At 45.5% G+C, this 15,171-nt stretch overlaps 1 protein-coding gene across 7 annotated transcripts in view; it reads right to left on the bottom strand.

The window, feature by feature from the left end:
• Positions 1-15,171, bottom strand: part of DMXL2 (Dmx like 2) — a 107,353-nt gene that overhangs the window by 25,638 nt on the left and 66,544 nt on the right. For 2 of the 7 annotated variants that reach the window (XM_079953087.1, XM_079953091.1), the window contains exons 27-30: positions 14,081-14,211; positions 9,350-9,598; positions 5,681-5,722; positions 2,747-2,928 (exon numbers count right to left, since the gene is read on the bottom strand). In XM_079953087.1, the coding sequence (XP_079809213.1) occupies positions 2,747-2,928; positions 5,681-5,722; positions 9,350-9,598; positions 14,081-14,211 (604 nt within the window). The remainder of the gene's footprint in view (positions 1-2,746; positions 2,929-5,680; positions 5,723-9,349; positions 9,599-14,080; positions 14,212-15,171) is intronic. The other 5 variants (XM_079953090.1, XM_079953093.1, XM_079953089.1 and 2 more) reach the window with 3 other exon arrangements.

Consider the following 15,171-nt stretch of genomic DNA (forward strand, 5'->3'; position numbering starts at 1 on the left):
GTAAAGGGGACCCCTGACCATTAGGTCCAGTCGTGACCGACTCTGGGGTTGCGGCGCTCATCTCGCTTTACTGGCCAAGGGAGCCGGTGTACAGCTTCTGGGTCATGTGGCCAGCATGACTAAGCAGCTTCTGGCGAACCAGGGCAGCGCACGGAAACACCGTTTACCTTCCCGCCAGTGGTACCTATTTATCTACTTGCACTTTGATGTGCTTTCGAACTGCTAGGTGGGCAGGAGCAGGGACCAAGCAACGGGAGCTCACCTCGTTGCAGGGATTCGAACCGCCGGCCTTCTGATCGGCAAGTCCTAGGCTCTGTGGTTTAACCCACAGCACCACCCGTGTCCCTACTTTGATTCATAGGTGCAGGAAAAAGACACAGTCTTCATTATAGGAATCACCGGCCGCCATGCTGAACTCGGAAGGAAGCATGCAGAGTGGACTTCAATGTGAACCCCCCCCCCACCCAAATCTACTACTAAGGGATGGCAGAGGATTGTGATCCAGGCTAGATTCTATGGCGAACCTGCTGCCCCCACAAATCTGTCCTACCAAACTGGTCCTAGGGAGCAGGACACAGATCTGTGGTTCAGTCCACAGATCTATGAATCTTCCTTGGCTGGTTCCCCCCAAATGAGGGGACTGGTAAGAAGGAAGTTGAAAGGGAATGTTAAGAGGGGCAACTCACCCCAAAACCACAACATTAGAAGCATGGATAGAATGTGCAGTGTGGATCAAGGAAGGTACCACCAGGGCCAAAAGGATCCCTGCACATTTCACATACACAGAGTCATTTCTTCCTTCCTCCAGTGGTGTCCCCCCCGCCCCGTTCCCATTTTTCAATGTTCCAGAAGGCCTCCCCGTTCTCCAGATAAACCTTTTGGGTACTCAGTTATCTACTGTGGAGTTAAGAGGGGACATGAAACCACGCCTCACGTGAACTTCCCTGTGTTAACTCATCTTGAATCCAAGCTAATGTGACCAAAGGAAGACGATGAGGGCCTCGGAGATCAAGGCCAATGGGGAAAGGTTACATGTGCTCAACTTTGAAAGGTCCAGAGCGTAGCAACACGAGAACGGGGCCTTTTCTGCAGTGGCTTCCCATCTGTGGAATGCGCTCCCCAGGGAAGTTCACCTGGTGCTTTCATTATACACCTTTAGGTGCCAAGTTAAAACATTCCCTTTTTGATCTGATCCTATGCTCTTTTAAAATGTGGCTCTTTTGGAGGGGGGGTTATTGGGTTGTTATTATTATTTATTTATTTAGTGGTTTTATATCTCAATTTTATTCTGTAAACCACGCTGAGACCCCCGGGTAAGGTATAGGGAAAAGGGATCCCTGACCATTAGGTCAGGCACTCATCTCGCTTTATTGGCCGAGGGAGCCGGCGTACAGCTTCCGGGTCATGTGGCCAGCATGACTAAGCCACTTCTGGCGAACCAGAGCAGCACATGGAAATGCTGTTTACCTTCCCGCCGGAGTGGTACCTATTTGTCTACTTGCACTTTGATGTGCTTTCAAAATGCTAGGTTGGCAGGAGCAGGGACCGAGCAATGGAAGCTCACCCTGTCGCGGGGATTCAAACCTCTGACCTTCTGATCATAAGGAGGTACAGTGGTGCCCCGCAAGACGAATGCCTCGCAAGACGGAAAACCCGCTAGATGAAAGGGTTTTCCGTTTTGGAGGCGCTTCGTAAAACGAATTTCCCTATGGGCTTGCTTCGCAAGACGAAATGTCTTGCGAGTTCCTGCGGGTTTCCCCCCCCTTTCCCCCCCTTTTCCTAAGCCGCTAAGCCGCTTATCAGCTGATCCGCTAAAAGCCGCTAAACCGCTAATAGCGCTAATCCGCTAAGCTGTCAATGGATTTGCTTCGCAAGATGAAAAAACCGCTATACGAAGAGCCTCATGGAACGGATTAATTTCGTCTTGCGAGGCACCACTGTAAATTCAATAAATAAATACATGTGTTGGGAATGTTTAACCTGGGGAAGAGGGAATTGAGAAGTGGTGTGATAGTAACCTTCATATATTTGAAGGTACATGATGTTGCCAACTGTTTTTCCTATAGCTCTGGAGAGCAGGACACGAACCAGCGGGGCTGAAGCAAATGAAATGTTAAGGAATAAATTCCTGAGGGTTTACATTAATCAACAGTGATATAAGCTGCCAGGGAAGGTGGTGTACACTCCTTTGTTAAAAGATTTCCAAACAGAGGCTGGATGGCTAACTAGCAGGGAATGCCATAGGATGCAGGATCTCCTGCATCAGTGGTGGGTTCAGCTAGATGACCACTGAGGTACCTTCCTGCTCCTGGACTCTTTAACCCCTGCCACCCTCCAATTATTAGTATACCCGGAGGTCTCAGGGCGGTTCACAAAACAAAATCAAAATAAAATCCACAAAATATATAATCAAAATAAAAACAAAAACCCAATACGCCCCCCCCAAATAATCCACATTTTATAAAGGCATTTTAAAAGGTCAATCATATACACACACACACACACACACACACACACACACATATATAAATACAATATATTTCACATACGGTTGCCATCAGAAATGATTACTTAGTTTAATTAAGGGTTATTATCAAAATGTACAGACTTTCAGCTGTTTGCAAGGAGCAAAGTTGCATAAATGATACTTTAGTTTAACTTTTTAAAGGTGATGATGGGCGCTGCTGCCTTCGTTTAAAGGGAGGGAGGGGAATCAGGCATACTTGAGATAAACAAAAAGAATTACCTTTGCAACAAAATAGTCCAACATGCTGAGTTCTGGAGGGATGAATTTTTCTTTGTAAGACGGTCTTTCTGCAGGCACAGGTGGAGGAACAACACTGTCTTTGACTGGCCTTCCTGGCACTAACATTCTCATGTTGAATCTGCGGCGATGCTTGTCCATTTCTTCTGAAGGAACTGGAGGGGCTGAATGTAGAGGGGTTTTAATAGCTACAACTGTGGCCACGAACTGGCACTTTTAATCATGATGTGGATGTGCATTTCAATCCTAATCAAAAGAGTTGTTAGACTGAAAGCATAAAACAAGCAGTGATAAAGCTCTTTGGTACGAAGTCCATACCTTAAAAAAAGGGGGAAGGGCAGAGATAACTGTAATCTTCAGACAGATCCTATGCAAGTAGAAAGCTACTTCGTATGCGATGAGAAAAAATAGGTAAAGGTAAAGGTACCCCTGCCCGTACGGGCCAGTCTTGACAGACTCTGGGGTTGTGCGCCCATCTCACTTAAGAGGCCAGGGGCCAGCGCTGTCCGGAGACACTTCCGGGTCACGTGGCCAGCGTGACATCGCTGCTCTGGCGAGCCAGAGCCGCACACGGAAACGCCGTTTACCTTCCCGCTGGTAAGCGGTCCCTATTTATCTACTTGCACCCGGAGGTGCTTTCGAACTGCTAGGTTGGCAGGCGCTGGGACCGAGCAGCGGGAGCGCACCCCGCCGCAGGGATTCGAACCGCTGACCTTTCGATCGGCAAGCCCTAGGCGCTGAGGCTTTAACCCACAGCGCCACCTGCGTCCCACGAGAAAAAATAGCAATACGTAAATTAATTTGATCAGAGAAGCCTCCTAGTTTTAGAACTGCATTTCCTTACAATGCTACTTAGGTATTTGTTCAATGTTAACGTCATGCAGATAAAACTGGAATATTTTCCCCTCTCCCAAACCCTGGTCAAGCTGTACTGAAGATTACACTTACTTTCGAAACAAAATGTGCTCAAATTTTAAAAGTACAGATCTTCTCTCTAACACAGGTGGGGCTAGGAATTAAGACAGCCGAAATATAGTCAACAGGCTGACTCATCTAACACTGGTCAAATATTGTCAAACATCAGTCAATTTTCTTATTTTTTTAAAAAATCAATTTATCAGGAAAAGTACCAAAAAGGTTTACATCCTCAACAGTTTAGACTTCTACTCTGATTACAAAAATAAAATGAAAGTGGGCAGGGAAGCATGTTACTGTGAAACAATAAGGAGATATTTTCATTTTTAAAAAAAATTCAGTGGTTCATATTTGTGTGCTAACAAAAGTTTCTCTTCTATAGTGCTATTAAAGTCCAGGAACCTGCAGTGTTATGGCAAACAGTTATAACACAGTTAAAGATGAAGTTACATTGAAATTAGCATAGCAATTGCAAAAGAAAAGGAAAAAGAAAGTCAATAGAAAAGGGAAAAGGTAAAGGACCCCTGGACGGTTAAGTCCAGTCAAAGCATTTGTCCATAGACAACTTTCCAGGTCATGAGGCCAGCATGACTGAACCGCTATTTGAGCATGGAGGACCGTGATGACTGCCAGAATGTATAGAAAGTCCATTTACCCTCTTGCCGCAGTGGTACCTATTTATCTACTTGCACTAGCATGCTTTCGAACTGCTAGGTTGACAGGAGCTGGGATAGAGCAACAGGAGTTCAACCCGTTGTGGGGATTCAAACCACCGACCTTCCGATCAGCAAGCCCAAGAGGCTCAGTGGTTTAGACCACAGCACCACCCGTATGATGTTCCCTTTTGTTCCTCAAAGTACAGAACATGCCACTTAAGAGTTAAGAGGGAATAGCAGAATGCACCTGTCTCTCTTATCATTGCCCCCAGGAGAGCCAATGGTTGTGTTTGTATGTAACACTAAACTACAGTTTGGAACCGCAGGGTCCTGGGAGTGCAGTCTGCTCAGTTTCTGGTTCTCCTCTGGTACAGCCACAACAAGGCTGCAAGGTTTCACTTCCGTTTTCAATTAACCATCACTGAACCAAACCTGGGTTTAGTGTTAACCATGGTTTAGGGAAACAAGGTAAAAAGGTGAAGGTGAAGGAGCACTGGACAGTTAAGTCCAGTCAAAGGCAACTATGGGGTTGCGGCATTCATCTCGCTTTCAGGCCGAGGGAGCCGGCGTTTGTCCACAGACAGCTTTCCGGGTCATGTAGCCAGCAGGACTAAACCGCTTCTGGTGCAATGGGATACCGTGACGGAAACCAAAGCACACAGAAATGCCATTTACCTTCCCACTGTAAAGGTAAAGGTAAAGGTAAAGGTAAAGGGACCCCTGACCATTAGGTCCAGTCGTGACCGACTCTGGGGTTGCGGCGCTCATCTCGCTTTATTGGCCAAGGGAGCCAGTGTATAGCTTCCGGGTCATGTGGCCAGCATGACTAAACCACTTCTGGCGAACCAGAGCAGCACACGGAAACGCCGTTTACCTTCCCACTGTAGTGGCACCTATTTATCTACTTGCACTGGCATGCTTTTGAACTGCTGGCTTGGCAAGAGCTGGGACAGAGCAATGGGAGCTCACCCCGTTGTGGGGATTCGAACCACCGACCTTCCGATCAGCAAGCCCAAGAGGCTCAGTGGCTTAGACCACAGCACCACCCGTATCCCTTCTGAATGCAGTTAGGTAGGCAGTCAATGCTTTTGCGATTCACCTCTTCTGCCAAATTTACACAACTCTGTTCCATTTGAAACTTGCATCTCCCTGGGTATACAACAGATGGTCAATAGCTAAGGCTTACTTTGCCACTTGGCCACAAGGCAATTCTTAAGATTCATTGAATATCTGACAATATTTGACCATGATGAAATAACGGGGAATCACTTGACCGGTCAAACCGATTTGACTACCCATTCCTACACACAAGTAACGTCTGGCTACAGTGCACATCTTTACAGACCTTCATTAATGTCCTTTGTATCATCAGAAACTGGATCAGCTACTAGATTTAAAGAAATTTGTCTTCATTAGAAGGGAAAAGGGCATTGTGGAAAGAGACAGGGAGGAGGCATTGTGGAAATTAACTCTACAACCAGTTGTTTAAAATTAAATATATAGAGAGGGAAAGGGAGAGAGGGAGAAGGAGAGAGATGTCAACTAAAACAAAAGAAGTAGCTAGAGCTGAAATTTTTCAAGATCTGAAAATCTACTAAAACAAAAATACAACACACACAAAAGCACACACAAACAACCCAATATATGCACCCATTTCTGATTTCATAGCTACTTTACTATTAATATTTTTAATAAATATTTTAATTTTTGTCAGGGTAGGAGTCAAACTATAATAGAAGTGAGAGGCCCGTTTTAAATAAAAATGTTCTTCTAAAAGTATATATTCATTTTGAATACATCCCTCTTTAATGAATATTTCATATCACTTTTGTGAACTGCTCAGATATATATATATTACTAAGTGGCGTATAAATATTGGTAAATAAATTAAGAGCTTGCAAGAGTGAGGGGGTTTGTTGTCTTAAACTGCAAGCATAACTGCTGCAGAAGTATGATCACAATGGGACAAATGAGAAATAAAAAATAAGATCATGCATATAAACTTCAAAAACTCGCTCAGTGCAGACACAGAAATTAAGCATTGTGGTTTATCTGAATTTAACAGATTAGGAGACTGATTACTTTATTAGCAACCGAAGAGAGCAGGGGAGACAGACCTTAGTAGTTAAGTATAAAAAGAACTTGCAGGTAACAGGCAGCACACCAAAAACTGATCCAAAAGTAATAAACTCAGATCAAAGATTGGTCTCCATTATGATAAGCCCATTTCATAAACCCCCAGTTATGAAGAAAAGAGATCGCAGAAGATAAAGGAGGAGGGCATCTTCCAAAAACAGGAAAGTGAAAAACAAAAATCCATGCCAAAAATATCCAGTTTGGAACATATTTCTTTCTAATGGAAAACAAAACACGCACAGCAATCAGCACCCAGATTCTCTCACCATCCTTCTGGCATAGACGCTCTGAGTCACAGCCAGAAGCCATTTCATTGCTATTTGATAAAGCAACCTGGTGTGATGACTGCAGACTTTTTAAGGACACTACGTTTTCTACGTTGGTGGTTAAGCACTGCGGTTTATCTGAATTGAACAGATTAGGAGACTGATTACTTTATTGTCTGCGGCAGCTTAGAGGCTCAGAGGCGGTAAACAAATTGGAAAAGCATCTGCGTATATTCTGAGAGCATACAAAACATTGATGTATATATCAATCATTAAACCAGCTCTGCAAGAACATATATACTATATTTTTGCATGCAATTTGTCCCGTTTTCGTCAGGGAGAAAAGATGGGCAAGGAGACAGACCGAAAGCTCACCTCCTAGAATCCTTACTTAGCATCTCCTGAGATTTTACCACTCATTGCCCACAGACAATCAAGCCTTTCCTTGTGGTCATAAGGACTATGGAAGGCTGGTATTTTCAGGGCATAAATCCTTGGCCTAAGAACAAATTAGGTACTTGCACTGCACTTTTACTAGCATCTGAATGGTCTTGTATGGCGGTGTAATGGTTCTAGGGGGTTGCTCGTGCGTAAGTTGGCGCCACACCTGGCTGGGTTACCTGGGTGAACCCTTTCTGTCCGGACAGCCACCCATCCGTGGCTGTCTCAATCGCTGGCAGAATCCGTCAGTGGACGTTTCTTGAACTTCTTCCAGCAAAGAAGTTCTTTGACGCCCAGTCTCCTCCTACTCTCCCTGCGCGGAAGTCTTCTGCGCAGGGAGGGTGTGGGCAGCGGAGGACCCGTGCTCTCCCCACTGGTCTCCGGCGAGGAGTCCTGGAGCCTTCTCTCCGATTCCCCCATCTGCCCCCCTCCTCTACTGGTGCTACGCTGATTTCCTTCCCCAGCGGATGGGCTGCCTCTCTCCCTACTGGGACCCTCTCCGGCATCCCTCTGGAGCCTTCCCTCCGCCTCTGGCTCCGATGGCAGTTCCCTGACAGGCGGCATCTATATTCTGCATGCCAGTCTTTCTAGGATTCGTCCGAGACCAAACTCCCTTGCTGCTTTTGCTACTGAAACGTTGGGGTTTGTTCTTTTCTTGTATGCTTTTCTTGTATACATTTACTCAATGTAGCTGCTTTATTGATGCTCTTATTATGAGATTATTCTTGCAGTTGTTGATTTTGTGATATATGGTATTGTTCTGGTTGCTGTACGCTGCTTTGAGCACAATTTTTTGAAAAATGGCTAAGTGGCAACAATTTATGCTGAAAATGTTCTTGTGCAAGCTGTGTTCAGCTGATTTCCTCCTATTCTCCCTTTCCAATGCATCCATCCCTGTCACAAATACCACATACTTCCTAAGGGGCACAGTGGGCTGCAGTGGGCAGGAAGTCTCACTGTGTCAGTTTCCTCTAACGCAAACTCTGGATTCCTAGCCAACACATTTATGAAGTGTTCATCTGTACAGCCTTTTCCCACTAGGCAGTTAGGCCTTTAAAAAGAGTATAATTCCAACTCAGAATATAGTTCCAAACAACCAGGTCCTATGCATATTCACTTGAAAATAAATCTTACTGAAAGTAACACATCTACACAGTGTAGCTAATGTAAATTTTGAGTGGAAGATTCAAGTTAGTGGGCATGGCTATTCATGCATCTCAGTGGGACTACTCTGACTAGGAGACTGGATGCAACCCTCAGTGTTTGCATGCAGGAAATTCTATCTATTTAAAGTGCTGTGTGCATAATATAATCAAAAGGCTGCTGGTAGGCCAGCTCACGAATACTGCCAAAACTGAAAACCAGAAGCACACAGGGTTGAGATGAATAACTGCTGTCAAAGTGGTTTAAACCCGATGAAGTGAAAAATACATTGGGAAATGGCTTATTTTACAGGAGTTTACATTTGATGAGTTACTGGTAGCTTGGCAGGTATTGTCAGTTTCTTCCCCCTAGAGGATACCAGCTAGTAAAATGGTATTAGATCACACTTTCTCATTTGGGATGCAACAGGAAACAGCAGCTTAAGTTAATCAGGATCAGAACGCTGAAACCAACATGCAAAGGGGGTATCGGCAGGGCAAAGGTGGAATGTGCAGGCTTGGTGCTCATTCCTGCCTTGTTAAGCTTTAGTTCAGCAAGCCAGGATGGTAAACGTCCAAAGTGTGCTTGTGGAGCAGTCCCCCTTTCACAAATAGAGAAATGTATACCATCGACCCTTAAAATCATGCGCTTGAGGGGCCTCTGAAGACCTTTTCCCATCGTACTAGACAGGGATGAGGAACCTGTGGCCCTCTAGATATTCCTGGACTACAGCTCCCACCAACCCCAGTCAATGGCCATGTTGACTGGGGTTGATGGGATTTGGAGTCCTACAAATATCCAGAGAGCTACATGTTCTCCATCCCTGATGCAGGAGGATGCTTCAAGAACATCAAATGCTTCCACAGTGCTGTGATGGAACAAAATACCCCCAAGCTTAAAAGGAGTATAAGACAAAGTGTTTTAGATTCCAGGACTGTGCTTTGAAGTTTGTATTGTAACTCACAAAATTCTCATTCCCAATGCCTCCCCCGCCACCCGCGTTTACAGTCTCCTAGGTGATACGCTACCTGGAATATTTTCAGATTGCCGCCTTGGTTTGATCACAAGTTTTACTCCTCCTCCAAAGACAGCAGCCCACATTCGGTTATTCAAGGGGTGGGCTGCTAGTCGAAACAATTCGTTGCAAGCGTTGGTAGCCAGAGCATGTATCAGCAGGCTTAGGTAGACTGCTACAACAGCTTCACAAAGCAAGACATTTAGCTTTGGCTGGTCCTCATCCTGGGCTGTATTTAAGAGGTTTATGAGTGAGCTCACACCTGCAAAAACAAAGATGAGAAGAGATGATGGGCACATTAGATTATGATGTGTTTGTCCATTCTCCCCGCTGAAATATGAGAGACACCATCAGTATTGGCACACCACCGGCTCTTGAAGGCACACCTTCTGGTCTCCTGACTGGAATCTCCTCTTTTAACTGCTTGCTTAATTATACATTTGAATAGTAAAGGTCTCCTGACTGGTCTCCTGACTGGAATCTCCTCTTTTAACTGCTTGCTTAATTATACATTTGAATAGTAAAGGTAAAGGAACCCCGGACCATTAGGTCCAGTCATGGCCGACTCTGGGGTTGCAGCACTCATCTCGCTTTATTGGCCGAGGGAGCTGGCGTACAGCTTCCGGGTCATGTGGCCAGCATAACTAAGCTGCTTCTGGTGAACCAGAGAAGCATGGAAACACCGTTTACCTTCCCGCCGGAGCAGTATCTATTTATCTACTTGCACTTCATGCTTTTGAACTGCTAGTTGGCAGGAGCAGGGACCGAGCAACGGGAGCTCATCCTGTTGTGGGGATTTGAACCGCCGACCTTCTGATCGGCAAGTCCTAGGCTCTGTGGTTTAACTCACAGCGCCACCCACGTCCCTATACATTTGAATAGTAGATGCTTATTTTAATGTTTTCATCAAATTGTTATAGTGTGCATTTTAATTATATATGTGTCAGGGGTTCAGGAGCAGAGGCACAGGGAAGAGAGGAGATGGAGAGCGAAGGGGAAGAATCCAAGGGGAGCGTAGGAGAAGAGGACAGTGGACCGAGGGATTCCATGAGCCTCTCCAGCGAATCGGAAGATTCACAGAAGGGGGCGCCAGTGGCCAGGGGTAGGGGGTTCCCAAGGGGAACGCCCCAGGAGCAAGGGGGCAACGGGGACTCCCAGAGCAGTAGTTGGAAATCAGGACCAGCTTCCCCACCAGAGCAGAGTGGGGGGGAAGAGTCCCAAGGATCGGGGCCAGTGCATTCCCCACCAGGGAGAGAAGATAAGGCAGGGCTGACCACACCTCCATTGGAGAGTCAGACAACGGAGGGGAGGTCAGATCCAGCCAGTATCCCGGAAGAGGGAAGCAGTGACAGAAGTAGTGTAACGGTCAGGAGGAAGGTCACTGGGTTGGCGCGAGAGGCAAGTTCAAATGTACAGGAGCGCGGGACAGCAGAGAATGAGGATTGGGAACCGGGTCCTAAAGCCCGCCGGAGGGAGGGGGAGGAGCTAAGCGACTCAGCGTCGGAAGAGTCCAGAAAGGGCAATGCCCCAGCGGGCAGGAGGACCAAGAGGAGGAGAGAGCAGCGTAAAAGGTGGAGCAGGGCTAGGATCTTAAACTGGTGTCATAGGGGAGGAGACTCAGACGGTACTTCGCCGGTCTAGGGTTAAGACATAGAGCTGCGCGCTGCGGCTTTGAAATGGAACCTGAACCTCAATAAAGACTTTGTACATAACGACAGCCTCGCGTTGGTCCTCTGTGAGCTGGGACCTAGGGGCAGCTCTGACAATATGCTTTTTTAAAGTGGTCTACACTTGTGAACTGCTTAGAAGTCACCCTGGCAATTAATTGTTATATAAATAATGAAAAAAAATGGATAACAGCAATAAGAATAATAGAACTATCTCCACTTAATGCGCCGAGATATGCTCATGCAAACATGAACCCAAAGTGTCCAGATGACAGAATGTGTATTGAACAGAACTTTCTCCGGCCTCCTTCCAAATTACATTTTAAAGACAAAATTGGGAAATCCATTTTATATATGTACCAAGTTATTAAGATACCCAATAGCTACTGTTCTGAATTTTCTATATAAAAAAAGAAAAAAACAGTTACATTAAAACAATACAAAACCACTTCCTCCACCCCATTTATAAAAGCAGCATTACAATAAACTGGAGCTAAAAACTATTACCAAGCAGAAATCAGATATCAAATCTGTCTCCTGAGGAAAGCACATGCTTTCTAGATTATGCTTCCAAGATTTGCCAAGGAAGTGTCTTCACTTGGACAGTGAAAAACAGTTGAGGGTGAGACGAGAGGGAAGTTCTACCTCAAAGAAGCTTTTCAAATCCCCTCATTACTCAGACATTGATGGCATTAGCAAATTCAACAGGATCTCCTTGTAAACTGGGCATATCGTGCAGCCGGCTTGTTTCATCCAAGCAGTGTTTCAGTAATCACATAAGCCCCGTGCAGGCAGACAGTAAAGAAAGCTGTGCCTGTGTGAGAGATCAGGATTGTGCTTTCCACTTTTGGCAAGTTCCATGCACGTAGGCTCTGTACGCATGATTTGCAGGGTTTCCATCAAGCTGAAGTGAGCCAATATGCAGAGGCACTGCTCGCTACTGAAAAGGGGCCCTTGCCCATCACATACCGTATTTTTCGCTCCATAAGACGCACTTTTTCCCTCCTAAAAAGTAAGGGGAAATGTGTGTGCATCTTATGGAGTGAATGCAGGGGGGAGGCAGCCAGGAAAACCCCCAAGAGCCACACACAAGCTCCGCGCGGCTCTTGGGGGCTTTTCCCCAGGAGGGAGAAGGGACTGACACGGCCAGTCAGTCCCTTCTCCCTCCTCGTAGAAAAGCCTGCAGGAGCCATGCGCTCCTTAAAGGGTGCGCGGCTCCTGTGGGCTTTTGCGGGAGGTGGGGGTATTGCCATAGCCGCGCGAAGCCCCTCTGGCCGGGAGAGGCTGTGCGTGGCTAAAGAGGAAGCCAAGACAGCGAGCGGGATGGATCCTGCTCGCTGTCTTGGCTTCTTTGCTCTTTGGGGCTGGGGGGGGGGGTGACCCGGGCTTCCCCCGGCAGCCCCAAAAGCTCTGTGAGAAGCGGACAGGCTGCACGTATAAGATTTTTTTTTCTTGATTTCCCCCTCTAAAAACTAGGTGCGCCTTATGGTCCAGTGCGCCTTATGGAGCGAAAAATACGGTAAATCTGAACGCAACTTACATACAGGGGAAGAGCTGTAGCTCAGCAGTAGTTTTCCAGTTCAATTCCTGGCATCTCCAGGTAGGGCTAGGAAAAACTCCAGCCTGAAATCCTCGAGAGCCACTGCCAGTCAGTGCAGGCAATATTGAGCTAGATAGACCATGGATCTGACTCAGTATAAGGTAACTTCTTACATACCTGTGCTAACTTATATGAATCAAATCTTAGCCCTCCCCTAATTATTATAATATTTAAGTTTATTGTTCTAACCAAAGACCATGACAAACCTGCGGCGACAGTACCAATAAAACAATATAGATCATACATCCATAATATGAGCCAACGTCCATGATGTAAGAGAGGTTGCCAGAGACACCAACAAACTCAAATCCAGCTTGATTTCAAATTAAACCTCAGAATCATCACAATTTATAGTGATTTTATCTCCGAATCTTCACAACAATTTATGGTGATTTTTATATAACTCCTTTTTTCCATATACCGTATTTTTTGCACCATAACACTCACTTTTTTCCTCCTAGAAAGTAAGGGGAAATGTCTGTGCGTGTTATGGAGCGAATGCCTGCGGGTGGCGGGGGGGATCTGCTGCAGTCGTGAGCAGAGGATCCATAGTTCCCCTTCCTTCCCTCCTCCGTGGTTACAAAGCATGGATACACATGGATCCTCAGGATTTTTGCATTGGGCTACTCCAAACTCACTGTCAGATCACATGTTTGTGGCCACAGCATGAACCACAAAAATCATATATCCACTATTTCGCTTAGAATATTTTTTTTCTTGTTTTCCTCCTCTAAAAACTACATGCGTGTTATGGTCTGGTGCGTGTTATAGAGCGAAAAATACGGTATCTATATGGTTCCCAGATGATCTACAGGTGGTCATTCATAACTGGCCAGTGAAGAAATCCAGTGGAAGAATGAAAACAGAATCTTAACTAGATGCAGGAATTCAAGCCACATGGCCACTCACTGCTAACAGTATATGAAAACAAACAATGGCTTGTCGATGCAGGCATTGTGCCAAATAGTAGTTAAGCTTCCTCAACTTAATGGTTTGGCTTGGTTTTTGAACCGAGCCTATACAGTTGTACCTTGGATCCTGAATGCTTTGCGACTCTAATGTTTTGGCTCCCGAACTCCACAAACCCAGAAGTAAGTGTTGTGGTTTGCAATTGTTCTTTGGAAGCCGAACGTCCGACGCGGCTTCTGATCGTGTGCAGGGAGTTCCTGCAGCCAATCGGAAGCCACGCCTTGGTTGTCAAATGTTTTTGGAAGTCGAACGGACTTCCGGAATGGATTCTGTTCGACAACCAAGGTATGACTGCACACCTATTGAGGCACTTGCATGATATAATAATAATAATAATAATAATAATAATAATAATAATAATAATTTATTTGTACCCCGCCCATCTGGCTGGGCTTCCCCAGCCACTCTGGGCGGCTTTCAACAAAGACCAAAAATACACTAAGATGTCGCACATTAAAAACTTCCCTGAAAAAACTTCCCTAGTGTTAGGGAAGGTGAGTTGTCTTACCAGGCCACTGTGCAGGCAATGAATTTGGTGTAGCATGCTCTTCAATGCTCTCTGTCCTCAGTCTGCGACGGTCACTCAACAGCAGTCCTTGATAAACCATTCCTGTAAACTGATTTGTTTCTGTCTGACTGCTAAAAACAAGTTTGATTTTGTTGTTGTTAATATGACAAAAAATGTCAATTGAGTTTCAATATTCAATATTTTGCGCATAAAGGGCTCCAATTGGTGCATTTGGACTCACTGAATATGATCCTAAGGTAACTTGAGGCAGTTCACCAAAGGAAAGTTTCATGTCTTTTCTGTCTGCATCACTTCCCGTGCAATTTGGCCTCTTTAGAGAGTGAGGGTTGCTGGGAGAGGAAGGAGTCAGCCCCAAACTGGGCATGGATCTAAAGAGAAGTTAACTTAAGCAAGCTTCTATCCCTTTCCTCCTCCAGCAGCCACCCCCCCCCCAAACTCCCCAGAGTGGGTGGCAGAAGAGACAGAAGGGGGAGGCAAACTTTCCTTCCATGAACTTGCTTAACCTATCTTAGTCACAAAAAGGCTTTTGATTCAGTGGAGTGTCTGCTAACAGAAGGAGAAGGAAGATGGTTTTGGCCAATTACCCCTTCTCCCTGCATCCCCCCAGATCAGCTCCAGACAGTGAGGGAACCCTTCAGAAAAGTTGGTAAAGGGACTGCAGGAGAAACAGGAAAAAATAACCTCCCTTCCTCTTGCATTAGTGGACACTTCTTCTGGATCAAAACCCTTTCCATGAGACCCAACCAGGTTTCATCTAAAGATTCCTGTTTACAATTAGGCAGAAAGCTTCTTTATTCTTCTGATCAGTGTCTATGTGATTATTCTCTTCATTACAAAATAAATTGATACCAGGGCTCTTTACTCCACCACACTAGCTGGGAGAAGCAGCCTTTTTAAAAATTCTGATTGCATCCTCAAACAATTTGCTTAGTGCCTTAAAACCACTGTCAACATTCAGAACAACCGTCACAAACAAGCAAGATGAGACTATATAAAGCAAGTGACTACACAGTTTATGACTACTCTGGACTACAATTTACAATCTCCCTTTTAAATTTTAGAATTATTAG

The sequence above is a fragment of the Podarcis cretensis genome (assembly GCF_951804945.1).
Source record: "Podarcis cretensis genome assembly, chromosome: 14".
NCBI classification, from domain to species: Eukaryota; Metazoa; Chordata; class Lepidosauria; order Squamata; family Lacertidae; genus Podarcis; species Podarcis cretensis.